This window comes from Lagenorhynchus albirostris, chromosome 1 (assembly GCF_949774975.1).
Source record: "Lagenorhynchus albirostris chromosome 1, mLagAlb1.1, whole genome shotgun sequence".
NCBI lineage: Eukaryota > Metazoa > Chordata > Mammalia > Artiodactyla > Delphinidae > Lagenorhynchus > Lagenorhynchus albirostris.
Window position 1 is genome coordinate 151,517,550 of NC_083095.1, and position 17,674 is coordinate 151,535,223.

The following is a 17,674-nucleotide window of genomic DNA, read 5'->3' on the forward strand; positions in this document are numbered from 1 at the left end:
AATGTTTGATTAACCCAAAAGAAGGCAGAAAAGGAGGAGGAGTGGATGAAACAAAAAGAGATGAGACAAAGAGAAAAACAATGGCATAATGATAAAACCAACTATATCAAGAATTACATTAAATATAAATACGGTAAGTTTCTACATACAAATGAGTTCCATTCTAAGAGTGCGTTTGTAAGTCCAATTTGTTCATAAGTCCAACAAAATTAGCCTAGGTACCCAACTAACACAATTGGCTATATAGTACTGTACTGTAATAGGTTTATCATACTTTTCACACAAATAATACATAAAAAACAAACACAAAAAATTAGTACTGTACAGTGAAGTACACAAAAGCACAACCACTTATAGAAGATGCATGCATGTGGCAATGTACACCAGACAAGTGAACTAACTTATGTGATTGGACATGTGAACGCACGTTTCCATCTTTGAAAGTTCACAACTTGAAGTTTCGTATGTAGGGGACTTACTGTAAATGGACCACTCCAATTAAAAGGCAGAGATTGTCAGGCTGAATAAAAAAGCAAGACACCAATATATTTTTTGAATAAGAAATGATGTTAAGTGTAAACAGATAGATTGAAAATAAAGGATGAAAAAACCTATACCAAGTAAACCATAGCATAAAAAAGCTGGAGTAACTATATTAATATCAGACAAAGTAGACTTTAAGACAGAGTATTTCCAAAGATAGAGACATTTCATTAAGATAAAAGGGTCCATTTATCAGAAGGACATAGCAATTATAAATGTGTAGTTGCCTATTAACAGAACTTAAAAATCCATGAAGCCAGCAATCCCACTACTGGGCATATACCCTGAGAAAACCATCATTCAAAAAGAGTCATGTACCAAAATGTTCATTGCAGCTCTATTTACAATAGCCCAGAGATGGAAACAACCTAAGTGTCCATCATCGGATGAATGGATAAAGAAGATGTGGCACATATATACAATGGAATATTACTCAGCCATAAAAAGAGACGAAATTGAGCTATTTGTAATGAGGTGGATAGACCTAGAGTCTGTCATACAGAGTGAAGTAAGTCAGAAAGAGAGAGACAAATACCGTATTTTAACACATATATATGGAATTAAAAAAAAAATGTCATGAAAAACCTAGGGGTGAAACAGGAATAAAGACACAGACTTACTAGAGAATGGACTTGAGGCTATGGGGAGGGGGAAGGGTAAACGGTGACAAAGCGATAAAGAGGCAGGGACATATATACACTACCAAAAGTAAGGTAGTTAGCTAGTGGGAAGCAGCCGCATAGCACAGGGAGATCAGCTCGGTGCTTTGTGACTGCCTGGAGGGGTGGGATAGGGAGGGTGGGAGGGAGGGAGACGCAAGCGGGAAGAGATATGGGAATATATGTATATATATAACTGATTCATTTTGTTGTGAAGCTGAAACTAACATACCATTGTAAAGCAATTATACTCCAATAAAGATGTTAAAAAAAAAAATCCATGAAGCCAAAATTTACAGAACTAAAGGTAGAGATAGATAAATCTTTAATCATAGGATATAGAAGATCTGAACAATACTGTATCTTGACCTAATTGACATTTATAGTATGCTATATCCACCAACTGCAGAATATACATTCTTTTTATAAACACAAAATTTTCTTCAAGATAGACCAAATGCTGGGTCAAAAATTAAGTGTTAAAAATTTTGAAAAGACTGAAAATTTACAATCTTTTAGAATACATTTTCTGTTTATACTGGAATTAACCAGAAATTAAATTTATAATAATAGAAACTCTGGTGAAGTCCCAATATTTGTATATTAAACAACACATGTCTAAATAACACATATGCCAAATATTAGAAATATTTTGAATGGAATGATAATGAACAAACACATGGAAATTTGTGGGATGTAACTAAAGCAGTACATAGAGGGAGATTTATAGATTTATATGCTTATATAAGCAAAGAAGAAAAATTTAAAGTCATCGATCTAAGTTTCTACCTTAAGAAGCTAGAAAAATACAATCAATGTAAGTAAGTAGAATGTAGGACATTATAAAGAGCAGAAATTAATGAAGTAAAAAAAAAAATAGGGACTATTACAGAGCCAATTATCCCTCTAACATTTTCTAATAGAAATAACTCAATTGAACTAGCATGTATTTGCTACTGGGACCAGTGATCCTTTTCATGGCCATAACATCACTTTGGGGTTCTGGAATAACTTAAGAAAAGTCTGTCTGAGAAAACTTTGGAAGATTTTAAAAATGCTTATTATTCTTTTCTAACAGAAAACACAATCAACATAAAACCAGGCAAAGTTATCCTTGAGCCTGTCTAAAAAGATCACATTGTAAAGCAAGGCTTTACCTGGTTCACAAGAAACTCCCTGTGGAAGCAGACCATTACATAGTCACCTTCCTGGGTTTGCTTACACTAATTGTAATTATAATCCTTATCACTCCACACCAAATGGCAAAGGGATGCGGACTTGGGTGGTGGGGATGCATGGCTGGGGTGGGGGCAGGAAAAGCAGTATTAAGAGAAGGAGGATGAATCAGCTCTCACTGAAACCCCCTTCACTCTTCTAGAAAGGCAGATCCTCTAGTAGGGCTTTGGTATCCCACCCCTCCCCATAGTTCCTGAAGGATCTGGATTTTGCTGCACATCAACCAGAAGGAAGGGAAGAACATTCTAAGACAATGCAGGAGAATTCAGTTATCACCTGGATGCCCTGTTTAGTAGATCAGGATTTACAGATAAGAAAACTTAGTGATGAGTGTCTTTCAGTCTTGGACAGACAGGACTAAGGATTCTGATGATTAAGTTGAGGGAGAGGTGGTCAGTGTTCTCCTAGTGCTAAGGGAAGCCATCTTATTGTTATTTCTGAGCTTCAAATTTATGCCAGAAATATTCAGCAAGGTTGGTCGTTCACCTGTTTTGTCCACTCTGGGCCTCAGAACCCAATAGCTAGATAAGAAATGGTCCAGACTGACAATAGTTGAATAGTTCTCTGATTGTTTATGGGTTGGTGAAAAATGGCCAAATTCACAGTCAATTGGGAACAATATACAATTTTTGACAGAGCTGTATAGAACACACTATACAGAGAATAGAGTAGATTCAGTTCTTCCCCATTTCAGAGGGTAGTATCTCCTTACTTGTACACCTGGGAGAACAGTCTTGATTTTGGTGCTGCCTGGAGATGTTCTCTCTGCCTCACTCTATCATGTCCTGTGCTGCTCTTGTCACCAGGTCTGGTGGTGGCTGAGATTCACCTTTAATGTCTGAATTAGTCCTTGCTCAAAGGGCAAAATACCCAGTGTTGTTGAAGCCATGTCTCCTGCAGGTTTGGCTTGCCTTGGGCCCCTGTCCATGGTAGGTGGTGCTGTGTCTCTCTATCCCTCCAGCCAGAAGGATGCTGACATCTTGTCTGCATCTCCTTTGCTTTGTCTGGTATCTGAGCTCGGGCAGCTGCAGGCTTTTTTGGTGCCTGCTGTTGTGCAGGTGTCTTGTAGTGATGGGAGTTCATTTCAGAGATGCTTAGGGTTGATGAGAACTCAAAACAGTTTTCTTCATTGGGTGGAAATATGGGTGTCAAGTCACTTCCTCTACTCAGTGCCCTCCTAAATTAGGAGTCCAGTGCATCAGTGCTTAATAATTTCCATCATTCATCACCTTACATTAGTCATTTCCACATATTTTTGCTCATTTAATCCTCCCACCAATTATTTGAGGTGGGTATTATTGAATCTGTAACAAAGATAATCATAATCATAATAATATCAATCATATCTGCATGTACAGAGGGCTTACTAGATGACAAACACTGTGCTAAGAACATTGTGCTATTCCAGTAGGTATTATCATTCCCCTATGAGGTAGGCATTCTCATTCCCCCATTTAGCAGGCGAGAAACCCAAGGCACGGAGAGTTTAGGTCACTTTCCCATAGTCACATAGCTAATAGGCAAGGGAGCAAAAGTTTGATCCCAGGTGTTCCATGTGTAGCGTGGAGAGAGGCTTGTCAGAGGGCTGGTCCCAGGTTGAGTGATGGGAGGAAGTCTGTTTTCAGGCCTCCGCTTCTGCCTGAGGTACCTGTATTCATGTGCATCTAGGTCACTATGTCTTTCTAGATCAGCTAAGACTCCTGGGGGCTGCACTCACACGCTCACTGCAGGGTACGTCCTCCTCCTACCTACACTCTCCTCTATGCTCAGGAAAGAATCCACATTTGTCATTTATGAATGTAAATTCATTGAGAACTTCCCTTTTGGGACTTCTGCACCTCCAGCTTCTCTTCTCATTGGAGGGCAGGGCCATGGGGGCTGATGGACCCAGGATCAAATCCCTGTACAACACCATCATGTAATTTAACCTTAGTTTTCTCATCTGGAAACTAAATCTGGAATAATGTCTGACTCAAAGGGCTTGGACAAGGATTCCATTATGTACACAGAACACCAGCTCTTGGACCTAGATTTCTTCTCCTTTGCCCCCACCCATCCCCTTTAGGAATTTCATGCATTAGAAGGGGAAGGAAATCTTTTGAGAGGCAGTAGGGACAGACAGTCAACTCTCTGATGTATTGTCAAGGCAGCATTGTTCTGATTGGCAGAAGGTTGCAGACAATGTGTGTGTCTACGTGTGCAGGCACCAGTGTGTACACACACGTGTGTACTGGAGATAGGGCAGGAAAAATCAGGAAAGTGAAAATGAAGAAAACCAGAGCATGAAATGGAAAGCTTAAAGATAGTAACATTACATGTAAATCATCATGATAGGTAGACTGGTCACATGTGTGGGCTTGGGTAAATCTTTATACTAATCAGCTTAAAATGTGTCTGAGGAAGGAGGGTGTTAGCTATTATTTGAGGGAGATTTGGTCTCACTATAAGATTAAGAAAAGATCATCTAAGCTGAATATTAGACAGGAAGCGTGGAGCAATGTGATCCTTCTATAATTTTAGCTATTAACTTTCCTCCCTCTAGATTTTTGCTGTGTCTGAGAGCCATGTGTACTATTCCCTAAATGTTTTCCTTAACATTGACTCAGTTTTTTAAAAAAAAAATTATTTTATTGAAGTACAGTTGATTTACAATGTTGTGTTAATTTCTGCTGTACAGCAAAGTGACTCAGTTATACATATATACATTCTTTTTCTTATTCTTTTCCATTATGGTTTTATCAGAGGATATTGAATATGGTTCCCTGTGCTATACAGTAGGACCTTGTTGTTTATCCATTCTCTATATACTAGTTTGCATCTGCTAATTCCAAACTCCCAATCCTTCCCTCTCCCACCCTCTTCCCCCTTGGCAACCACAAGTCTATTCTCTATGAGTCTGTTTCTGTTTTGTAGATAAGTTCATTTGTGTCATGTTTTAGATTCCACATATAAGTGATATCATAGGATATTTGTCTTTGTCTGGCTTTCTTCACTTTGTATGAGAACCTCTAGGCCCATCCATGTTGCTGCACATGGTGTTATTTCATTCTTTTTTATGACTGAGTAGTGTTCCACTGTGTATATATATACACCACATCTTCTTTATCTGTTTACCTGTTGATGGACATTTAGGTTGTTTCCATGTCTTGGCTATTGTAAATAGTGCTGCTATGAACATAAGGGTGCATGTATGTTTTTGAATTATAGTTTTGAACACTGACTCACTTTTAAACTTTAATCTTTATCATGAGAATGAATACCTGAGAAAACATGGTTTTATAGTGCTAATTAGATATTTCTTCCAATACAGGCTGAGATACAACCTATCTATTGAAATGTAAACTGTTTATCCGAGTTCCACCCAAATCATTGCATGTGCCACCTGGGACAGTGGGCCACATTCTAAAGGGCAGCTTCGAAGGGAGAATTAGTTCCAGCTTTGCCATCTCCTGGCTGTATGACCTGGAGCCAGGGAGCGCCTGTCTTTCTCCTCACCCTATCAAGTCATTGAACAGAGGGCCTATTAAAGTCACCCAGTCCTGGAATTCCCTCTGGAACCTTCTGACCAAACGGTCTCTCAGTCCCTGTTGGGCACGGAAATAGCCCCTCGCGTTGGCCTGAACCAGCTCAGCACAGTTCTGCACCTGCCCCAGATCAGGCTCCTCATAGCTCCACCCTTTGCTTCTGTTTCTTGCCTTCAGAACCCAGCCCTCCTCCACATCTTTTCTGGCCTTGGCGACAGCTGTCATGCATCTGGAGACCAAGCAGTGTTGAACAGGACTCGGGTCTCCTCTGTTGTGGTTATGACCCTTTTGTTGGTGATGTCCATAATAATAACACATAGCTCTCATTGATGGGCACTTCCTCTGTGCCAGGGACTGTGCTGAGGTCCTGCACAGGTGGGACCTCAATGCAGCCTCACTTCCATCCTGGTTACAGATACAACGTTCATCCCCCTCTAAAGATGATGGCATTAGATTGAAAAGACACTTTGGGATATGGGGCCATGCTGACACTTATATGGTTCTCCCCTCTGGCTAAACTCCCAAGCCTTTCCATGTTCAACACTGCTTTGCCAAGTATCTTACCTTATTTTTGCACAGTTGGTGTTGAGGATCCAGGGGAAGGAGCGTCCACCTGGCTCTATTATATTTCATCCTGTAGGATCTGGTCCATCACTCAAGGCTGCTGAAATCTTTTTGGATCCCACTATGTAATCTGACATATTTGTATCTTTCTCAATTGGGTGTCATCAAAATCTGATAAGCTTGCAGTTTGTATTTTCATCCAAGTCATTGAGAAAAAATGTTGAATAGGAAGAGCCAGGGGAACTCTCTGAATGCTATTAGGAAACTCCCTCTGAATCAGCATCAGTTTATTAATCACCACCCTTTGAGTACTGACATTCTACCAGCTATTTGGTCCTCCTAATTATACAGGCTGGTGCTTATTTCTCCAGCTTATTCATGAGATATTATGAGATTCTTGGGCCTGAGATTATGGGAGAAGAGGGCAGGTGTGCAGTAAAGGATTAACCTTGTGCAAATAAAGTTCTGGCTCTTGCCCATCTCCTGAGAGGTGATCTTTAAGTCTTTGGAATGTGATGCCTGAGAAGAGTGTCTGTTTGCCTGGGGGACTTGGGCCACGCTAGATAGACTGTGTAAACAATATAATTTAGGTGGGGACCTTGGGCCACATGGTGTCAGCTTGACCTCTGGAGGGGCTGGAGACTAAGGTCGGTCATGTCTACACGACCAACCTCCAATGAAATCCCTAGACAGCCAAACTCAGGTGAGCTTCCCTGGTTGGCAACACTCTGTGCGTGTTGGAACCCACTGTTGCTGGGAGAAGTAAGCATTGTCCACACAATGTCCTGGGTGAGCATAACTGGCCACTCATGCCTGGTCTCTCTGGGACCCTGCCCTGTGTGCCTCTTCCCTTTGCTGGTTTTGATCTGTATCCTTCTGCTATAATAAATCATAATTGTAGTAAAACAGCTTTGCTGAGTTCTGTGAGTCCTTCTAGTGAATTACTGGACCAGGAGGTGGTGTTGGAGACCTCCTGAAACTGCAGCAGGAATCTCTGGACCACATTAAATGTATCTTTCTTTGAAGCCAGAGGGCTGAGTTCTATCTGAGTTTCCCTAAATGCCTTCTTCAAAAGGTATGAAGTGAAGAAAGTAAGAAGGTCTTTCTATTCCACACAAAGTAACATCCTCCCTAAGCTTCCCTAGGGTCAGACCTTCCCCTGTTGGCTACCCCACGTGGGTAATGAGCACTCATTTCAATCTACTCTGGATACCTGTATTGCCCAGGAGGATTCCAAGCTTGGGTATCAGCTCCTACCTTTTAGGAAAAAGTCCCTGCTGAAATTCAAATACTAATGGGGATGTGCACGCTAAGCTACTATCACCCATTTATACTCCAGCCAGAATAAATCAGCCCACTCATGGAACTAGAGTCTCATTAAGATAGAATCCAGGAGAGGGAGGTTTGCATGGGGGCACTGCTGGGGTTTTCTCAAAGCTTGAGAGTAAAGGAGGTTGTGCTGGAGAGGGGAGCAGGGTTGCTAAGGTCTCTACGGGGCAATGATGAGGTGTAAGTGTTGGGGGAGCAAGAGAGGAATGTGCTAAAGGTATGATGGAGAGCTGAAACAAGCTAGAGGCGAGACCTAATTTTGTTAGAAAATCAGAGGGCAAAACCAACACTTTATTCCTTGTTTGGAATCCATGTGTATCCACATGGGCAAGTGGGTGATGACTCCCCAGAAGATGGAGCTTTGTCAGGAGTGATGGGGAAGTGCATCGAAGCTGGGCATGTGAGACAGAGGGAGCCCACTCCTTATTTCTTACTGAAAATAGGGTTAATGGTGCTGCAGGGGAAAGGGGTCACTGAGTAGAAGAGAGTGATTGCTTTATGTATAAGGTTTTCACCTTGCCTCTGTCCTATACAATTCCAGCTAGCTGAACCAAGAGACCCTGTTCAAATGGGGCCGATTTTATGTCAATGCTAATATAAGGGCCTGTGACCACAAAAGTGCCTTTAGTTATGTCCTCAAAGGTTGTTTTTGTGAATTCTCACTACAAAATGGCTTTTTTCTTTTCTTTTTTTTTAAAAATCTTTATTGGAGTATAGTTGATTTCCAATGTTGTATTAGTTTCAGGTGTACAGCAAAGTGAATCAGTTATACATATACATATATCCACTCTTTTTTTTTTAAAGATTCTTTTCCCATATAGACCATTACAGAGTATTGAGTAGAGTTGCCTGTGCTATACAGCAGGTTCTTATTAGTTATCTATTTTATATATAGTAGTGTGTATATGTCAGTCCCAATCATCCAGTGTATCCCTCCCCCCAAGTGGCTTTTTTCTGTAAACTATTTTTGAGATATATGTTGGAAGGGAGTTTTTATTTTTCCTTCCTCCCTCTCTTTTTTCTTTATGCTGCAGCCGAGGGGCATGGATATCTGCCCTTAAGGTAATGACATGGGACAGTTCAGTCCTCCCTGCATCCCTGGACCTTAAAGGATCACAGAATGTGTGCCTTGAAAAGCTCCACACCTCACAGAAGGAAGAAATCCTTAGGGGGCCTTTGTTTCTTCCCTCCTGTCATCAGAGGTGGTGGGAAGTGTAGGGATCAACTGCCCCCACCTCCCAAGCTCTATAAACATGACATATTATAGTCCATTCCCTGCATGAAAGGTCGTCATATTTAAAGTCATTAAGAGTGGAAGTTTCTGGATGGCAGGAACCACATGAATTTCAGGGCTTGCGAGGCTTAGCATTGAGAGGGAATAACTGAGATGCTATCTGTCTCCTGACTTGGGAACATTTCAGCCAAGTAGGATCAGGAAATGTAAACTCCCTTTCCTCGATCACCACCACGGGCTTGGGCAGCTGCCAGCTGGATGCTTTGATGCTCACAAAAGCTCCCTGAACTCTGCACGGGGGTGTTGGCTGTGAGTCCAGGCCCTCTTGCCTAGCTTGCTCTCTGTCGGTCATGAACTTCAATGAGCTCACTCTCCCATTTCACACGCGAAAACTGTGCTTGGAGCTTGCTGGGTGCTAGTGATAGGGGCAAAAATTGTCAGGCATCTAACACGTGGACTGTTTGTGGCCATGTCATCCATGTGGTCAAAATCGGGGCTTCCTGAACTTTAATCCTCTAGTAATTTTGTTAACCAGCTATGGATCCCCTGGGGATCTTGTGAAAATGCAGATTCTGATTCAGGAGCTCTGGGGTGGAGCCTAACAAGCTGCCAGGTGATGCTCCAACCACACTCTGAGAAGCCAGTACCTAAAGGACTACGAGACACCTAGGTGTTGACATGGGGAAGGGGGCTAGGTGGCCAAATAGCCACTAAAACTCTTCTGACACATTCTGAGCAGAAGACAGAGAAAGAGATGATGGATCCTGCATTGGTCTGGAGGAAATCAGCCAGGGCATCCACTCTCCCTGAAGCAGGGGACGGAGCTCCCAGCCCTCATTACTTTGATCAGTGCGTCTGCAGCAGCAAGAGGCAGGATGGTGTAATGGTCAGTGTTTGTGCTTTGGTATCAGTTCACCTATGGGGGGCCGGGCATACACTCCTAAGCTCTGCTCTTGTGGCTTAACAGCTCTGTGCCTGGGTTTTCTCATTTGTCAAAAGGGGTCAGGGTTGGTAAGAATAGTACCACCTCGATAGGGTTATTGTATAATGGACCCAGTTAGTAGAAAACGTCCAGAGCAGTTCCCTTCCTTCTCAGCCAGAGCTCCAGTCCCTAAGCCTGGGACCTCAGGGAGCCCTGGGCTTCTGTGCCCTGCAAGGCCACGGTTGTGCAAGCACTCTCCAGGCTCTTGTTACCCGGGAGCCAGCAACACACCAAAATAAAGGAGCGGGGGACCAGCGGGGAGGGCCGAACGAGCCTCTGCAGGGAGTCTGACCAGGTCAGCTGGGAATGCCTGTCAGCCGTTCAGGGTGGCTTCTGCGTGGGCCTGGAGGTGGGTCAGTGACTCACACCGGGGCCCTCTCCACCCCCGCGCCCTAATGCTCGGCCCTCCCCGGGCCGGGACTCACCTAATCCCTGCAGTGGGAGTCGGCGTGGCGGGGGGGGGGGGGCACCCGCGCCTGGGCCGAGGGCTAGGGTTACAGTGCGGTCACTTCACACTCGGCAGCATGTGCAGCTGAGGCCTCTCCCCGTGCAGCAGTCTCCCGCCAGGCAGGCAGCGAGGTCAGCTTGGCAAGCCGCTGCCTCTCTAGCCCCGATCTGGCCGCGGGCAGCCGATTTTCCCGGACCGGAGGAGGTGATGGCAGAACAGGAAGCCAGTGGGCTGCAGGTCCTGCTGCGCACGCTCCAGGTAGGAAGAGGCAGAGAGCTGCAGAACCCGGCCGGCTGGGTCTTTGTGGGCCGGGCCTGCCTCGGAGCCGGGCTCTCCCCGCAGTCCCCTCTGGCACCAGTGGCCCGGTTTGCTAAACAGCAGTAACGCCAGAGTCGGCAGCAGCTCTCACCTTGAGGCTGACCTAAGTGATGCTATGGTGTTTAAATATTAAACCTGACGGTGTTGATGAGTGCTCTGCTTAAATTATTGAACCTGGTGGGGTTAGATACTCGGGCTAAAAGATCCAGGTTTGCTCGAGATGAGAAAGATGGAGAAAAAGGCCGTTTGGCAAAAGCAAACCTGTTCAAGTTCTCCCTGAGCAGGGCAGGAGACTTCGGGGTGGGTACGTAGAACTGCCTAGGAGGAAAGGGGCAGCAGGGCAGAGGACTCCTCTGGGCTTCTGCTGAATGGCTGTTACCAAGTTCCCAAAGAGTGGTCTGAGTCGGAATTACCTAGGATGCCTGCTAACAGTGCATCTTCTCAGGCGGGATCTGCCGGAAGGAACTGCAGTCACCAGGGGCAGGAGCCCTGGAATCTGCCTTGCCCTCTCCGTGATTCTATTCACTCCTAATTTTGAGAATTCCTATTCCAGAGGAATAGGAACTGTGAACCTGTCTGCAGATTAGAAACTCCCAGAGGGTGTTAAAAAATGCTGACCCCCACTTACCCAAATTCGGATTTAATTGATCTGGGGAGCAACCTGGGCACTGGAGTTTTGAAAACTCCCCAGGTGGTCTCAAAGTGCAACTAAAGTCAATGAACCACTGCTCTATAGACTTGGGTAGATGCTTGCACTGAACCGGATGCAGGGAATGCCAGGGCTCAAAGGGAGCTAAGAGATCTTCTACTCCACGATTTTAAACCTGAAGTCCATGGACGGGTATCATAGAGGATGGGCTTCAAGGGTCTCCATGACCCTCACCCCCTGCTTTAGAATGTAAATGTTTTGCACTTACGTGCATACTTCCCAGCTTTGAAAAGCTTAGTTTTGCTCAGATTCTTAAGGAAATGTATATCCATAAAAAGTTGAAGAACCAATAAATCCAACCTTCCAGTGCACAGATAAGGCAATTGAGTCTCAGAAGTGAAATAGCTTCCTAAGGTCACTTAACCACTTAATAGGGGAACTGGAACTAGCACCAAAGAACTTCAATATCCTTTGGACCTTGTTTTTTTGACTCATTCTATCCGATGCATTAGAGGCAAGAATGCCTCTGGACTGGGAGTGTTGGGGGTGGGAGTGGACCTCAAAATAAATTTACATTTGTCCTGGAAGTCACTGCAGGATGAACTCAATCTCCTGTCTTTCTACCCGTGGGGATTTCTAATTGATATTTAGAATGATTGTTCCAGGGCATTGCAAGATTCTCAGTCATCAAAGAAAGATTTAATTATGTTCAATATACCCTGCTTAGTTCCCAATTAACCAGAACAGTAAAATAACCAGAACATGCTTCCCCTGTGCGCTCTAGTTGATCTCAGAATCTGGTGATGGAATTGACTTGAGTTCCTGGCTGAGCCCTGAGCCAGCCCTCTCCAAGTGCCTGCCTGAACCTGTTTTCTGTCTTGAGAGTAGAAGTCAGAACCCTGACATAATTTTAAAAAAGAGAACCCGGAGCATATATGCCGTGGAATGATGTTTCATGATGGGTTTCATGCCTTACTCCCATCCCCAATCCCCATGGACTAAACCCGGCAGAGTTTCTGAGAAGGGCTAGGCTGAAGTGCTTTTGATCGGGGATCCCAAAGGTCTTAGGGATTCAAGCCAGTTCTTTCCTTGTGCACAAAGTTGAGAGACCGAAGGCTTTGTACTGCTACTCAAACCTGTGGAAGACAGTGGTTATGTCTGAGCAGAATGTGAGCTCAGGATATGAGTTTCCCATATCTTTCAGGAGCACCCCAGAACATTGCCAAGGGAAGAGAGAAAGAGAGATCAGATGACCAGAAAGAGCAAGCACAGGGGTGACAATGTCCCTATGATATGATAGTAGAAATCCCCCTACTCCAGGGCATCACCACTTTTGCCTCTTTGGGCCACAATGACAAAATAAACTAGATCATTAAGAAATATCAGTTTTCTGCCTATTTTCTTTTCCTGTACAGACGGGAAAGGAGTAATTGAATTTTTTTTTTCCTACCCTGACTTAAACACAGCCATATCTCTGTCCTGAAAGTATGAGAATCAGATTTCTACCCAGACATTTTCCAAGTCCCTGACTTTTATCATTTTAGTTGAGGCAGAAAATCAGACTGACTCATGAGGGCCTGGGTGTAGAGGGGGAGACAGCCCAGAGCACGGATGAGAGACAGGAAGAACTGGATCCCGCCCCATTTCTGGCACTTACTGGCTGTAAATCCTCAGGCAAGTCCCTCAACCTCTCTGAGCCTTCATTTCTAGATTTGTAAAAGGGGGGCAATAAAAATACTTTGCTCAGCCCTTTGTGCCAGGATTAAGAGAACCCATTTGAAAAGTGCTTGTAAACTATAAATGGCAGTTCAAATGACTCTGGTTTTTATGATTTCCCCAGTTGAGTACACAGTGGAGAGGCTGGGAACACTTGCCTAGGCTTTTCATCAACCTGCCCTGCTTTTTTCCTGGGTGGACTCCAGTACTCTTGGAAAAAAAGGAAGGTGTCTCATTCGTCCTGCTCTCATTTCTCCATGTGGTTTGAGCTAATGGGGAAGATGGGAAGCTGCCAGGGTAGCAGGATGTGGGCTCCACGCCAGCCCTGATGCTGGGAGCCCTCACCCAGTGGCGTCCCACAAAATGCCAATTAAGTACCTTATCAAAACATGAAAAATGTATAATTATCTGGTCAGCTTTGGCACACTCTGAGCTGTGATATGGGCACATTTTTGCTGTTTGCATTTGCACTTTATTATTTTATGTTATAGTTGCTCAAATTGAATCCCAGGTCTGTCTCTTGGCCAAAATGTGCATAGCAAAGCTTCATTTCTCAACTTGGGCTCCAGGAACATTATCTATTATGGATTGCCAACCAGGCTGCAGGATGTGGGACTTCCTGTCTTGAGTTAGCATTGAGCTTAGATAATAGAAAACCTGGAGGGGGTGACAACTCCACTTTGCCCCTTGGACTTATTCCTCCAAGGATATTTCCAAGACAACAGATGATTTCAGCCCCTGGGCTGCAAGGAGGGGATGGGCAGAAGAATGATGACTGATATGTTTCATTCATAGCACTTGGGAGTTTTGTTTCCAAAACATGCATTTAAAATATCCATCTATTGTACATACACGGGGCTAGGTGTAGCGGAAACTGAGCTTTCCCTTTGGACATCAACAGAAGGGTTTGGAAAAATCAAGAGAAGAATTTTCCTTTTAGATAGTAAACATTGTGCAGACCTTCTAAACATCACAGGATTCCTCTGCTGGTGAAATTTGAGGCTTTCTGAGGTTTTTATTTTTGGAGACTTCTGCCTCAATTGCAAGACAAACGTAGAAATAAACCAGGAGGGGGAGGACTTATTAAATTAAGACTGAAATCTGTCTTAATTTCAAGCACCAGTAGAAACAAAGAAAAAGAAAAACGCCCGAAGGACAAGTGCCCAATGGAAAAGGGACAAAATTGGCAAGAAACAGCCTCTGTCAGTGTCTAAAGAATGACTTGGTGCCAGTCAAACTGGAGGATGAAGGGGGCAATGGAGGCATGGAGCCCTGTGCTGAGCTGGGAGTGGGGAGATGACCTTATATGGTGTTTTGTTTTTTAAGACCTTGTTGCTTTCACAGTTTCTTAAACTCCTTGGACTTAGAGATTGGAAAAAATAAACATTGATTAAGGGTCCACTCTACGCCAAATTTTCACGTTCATTACCTAACATCACTCTCTGTGCCACCTGTGAGAGGGGTGTGGCTGGTCTGTCTTATAGATGAGAACACTGACCCTCATAAGCCGCTCAAGGCTCAATGGCAGAAACTTAAATCCCTAGAGGAGAGATGTGAAGAGGATCTTGTCGCTCCAAGGTCTTTTCACTGGTCTCCGGTGCTTACATGACCTAGGGAATACCCACTCACTCTTTTTTTTTTTTTTTTTTTTTGCGGTACACGGGCCTCTGACTGTTGTGGCCTCTCCCGTTGTGGAGCACAGGCTCCGGACGCGCAGGCTCAGCGGCCATGGCTCACGGGCCCAGCCGCTCTGCGACATGTGGGATCTTCCTGGACCGGGGCACGAACCCGTGTCCCCTGCATCGGCAGGCGGACTCTCAACCACTGCGCCACCAGGGAAGACCCCCCACTCACTCTTTATTATGAGGGTATTACCTTACATGACTGAACCTGAAGACTGAGGGGTTATGGATTACTCATAATAGAACTAAAATAATCTTCCACATCCTGTATTGATATTTGGGTAAATAACTCCTGATAAAGGAAGGTAACAGTTTTGATTTGGGTCAGTTGGATATTTTTAATATCTATCTATCCATCCATCCATCCATCTGTCCATCCAACCCTCCATAGCTATCCTATGTGCTAGAAGAGATTCAGAGTATTGGGTAGGAGGATACATCAAGAAGAGCAAGGTCTTTGGATCTTAGTTCAGCCATTCAAAACTTGTGTGACTCAGGACACACTACTGAACTTCTCTTTGCTGAACTTTTTTCATTTGTAAAATGAGAATTATACTATCTACTCATGAGCTTACTATATGTTTGGAGAAAATGCATGTAAAAAGGTGTTATGTGCCTGACAAATAGCAGTTATTATAATTAAACACAGTCCCTGCCCTCATGAAAATACAGTGTTCAAGGGGTAAGGTAGGAGGATAAAAATATTTGTAGAGCAGGTTTGCATGTGATGAACGCCATGGTAAACGTAAACATCAAAAGAAAATTCAGTGGAATTTGGGACAAGAGTCTCCTCCTCACTGGATATTCAGGGAAGACCTTGGAAAATGGGTCAGATTTCAGCAGAGGAAGGTGCAGTTAAGAGGGTGATAAGGGTCCCCAGTGATCTTTCCTATGTCAGGAAAGTGTGGAGAGTACAGGGTATTTGCCATGGCACTGAGTTTGATTAAAACAGAAAATTCGTGATTGAAATGGGAGTTTACCTAAATGTTAGAGAGCCTTGAGTGGCAAGCTTCAGATCCGATCATGCCCTTGGTGATGTCTGCCTATCCCTAAAGGTAGGTGATGGGCACTACAGGACATTCAACCAAGGTGACCATTGCAAAGCTATTTGGATGGGGGACGTTAGACATGACTGCATCTCTGCTTTTTGTTGCCAAGGGATGTGATGTGTTCCCTGCAACCTCCCCATCCCTGACCTACCTTTTATCCTGGTTCTCTTCCTATCCATTCCCAGCCTTTAGCCCTTTCCTGTCACTTAACTCTGCATCTCACTCCCCTCCCCACACCGCCTCAGCCACTGTCCATCCCTAGTCCGCCTCCAGGGGGAAAGGCTGAGATGGATTAAAGCTCAGGGATTGGAGAAGCAGAACTATTTAAACTTTTTTTTTTTTAATTTGGAAGAAACACAAATTATTTTAGAGGCAGCATTCAAATGTCCTTGTGTCAAAGCAGCTCTCATAACATGTCTGCATTAAGATGACCAGAGTTGAGTCCAAAAGTCCCATCCTCACTTTTGGGAATTGAGAGCACTCGGCGTTTCCGTCCCCTGAGCCCAGATTCTGGATCTGACTGCCTCGCTGAGCACCCACCTCCTCAGGGCAGCAGGTGAGGGACAGAGGCCTGCATGGCTTTGAGGTGTAATCGGAAATTTGCCATTGCTGGGGACATGTTGAGGCAAATGGCCAACAGAGAGAATTTCTGTCTGTAGAAATTCATAACCTGGCAAGATGTACTCCACAACTCAGTTGCTAAAACTGGAACTATTCTGATGAAAGCCAAACATAGTCTGAGTTTCAGCCCTGGGAGCTGGGAAAGTACGCAACCGGGGAAGAGAAGCTGGTCTAGGTTACAATCGCTGTACCATATCTGTAAGCATGGGACAGGCAGCTATGAATCAAACAAACAAGGTACTTCTTCATATTTCAGAAATAGGCACATGGAAATGCATCCACTTGGATGTGACCTCCATATCCTTGTGCCAGACCTGAAATGTAGGAAGTCAAAGGTTTGGGATCTGTACTTTTTCACAGAGTGAATACTGCATGGCTCCTTCAAAGTGATGGATTCGCAAATCAAACTCCCATTAGAGAAAAGAATGTGGTGTAGGGGGAGGAAGAGATCAACAGCAGAGATGCCAAGAATAAAAGAATGAGTAGAACAAAGAGTGTGGAAGAAACAGAATGGCACAGAGTATGCACTCAATACATATTTTTTCCTCCCTCCCCCCTCCCTCCCTCCATCCCTCCATCCCTCCGTTCCTGCCTTCCCCTCCCCCTTTCCCTCCCTCCCTCCTTCCTTCCTTCCTTATAAAATTTTGCAAAATGAATACACCCATGTAACCAGCACCCAGACGAAGTGAACTCCCAGCATCTCAGAGGACCCCTCACACCCCCACTTCCAGCCCTGCTCCCCCATTGTAACCACTGCCCTGATCTCTAACCCCGCAGATCAGTCTTGCATGCATTGTAATTAGAAGACTTCATGTAATTAGAACCCCACAGTCAATCTTCTTTTGTGTCTGGCTCCTTTCACTCAGCATTGTGAGAGTCCCCCTTTCGATACAGTTGTAGATTGTTCTCACTGTCATTGCTGAAGAGCATTCCGTTGCGTGAACGTTCCACGATTTATTTATCCATTCTAGAGCTCATGGTATTTGGGGTAGTTTTCTTTTTTTGCCTGTAACAAATATGGCTGCTATGAACATTCCAGGGCATGTTTTTGTGAAGGTAGGTACACGTGTCTGTTGGGTAAATACCTAGAGTGGAGTCGAGGGCTCATGGGATACATGTA

At 44.2% G+C, this 17,674-nt stretch overlaps 1 protein-coding gene across 7 annotated transcripts in view; it reads left to right on the plus strand.

Annotated features, from left to right (window-relative positions):
• Nucleotides 1-10,631: 10,631 nt before the first annotated feature.
• Nucleotides 10,632-17,674, plus strand: part of AGBL1 (AGBL carboxypeptidase 1) — a 958,763-nt gene continuing 951,720 nt past the window's right edge. For all 7 annotated transcript variants that reach the window (XR_009541841.1, XM_060156164.1, XM_060156157.1 and 4 more), the window contains exon 1: nucleotides 10,632-10,777. Coding sequence is in view for 6 of the 7 variants with exons in the window: in XM_060156164.1 (XP_060012147.1) it covers nucleotides 10,727-10,777 (51 nt within the window). In the remaining variant the exon portion in view is untranslated. The remainder of the gene's footprint in view (nucleotides 10,778-17,674) is intronic.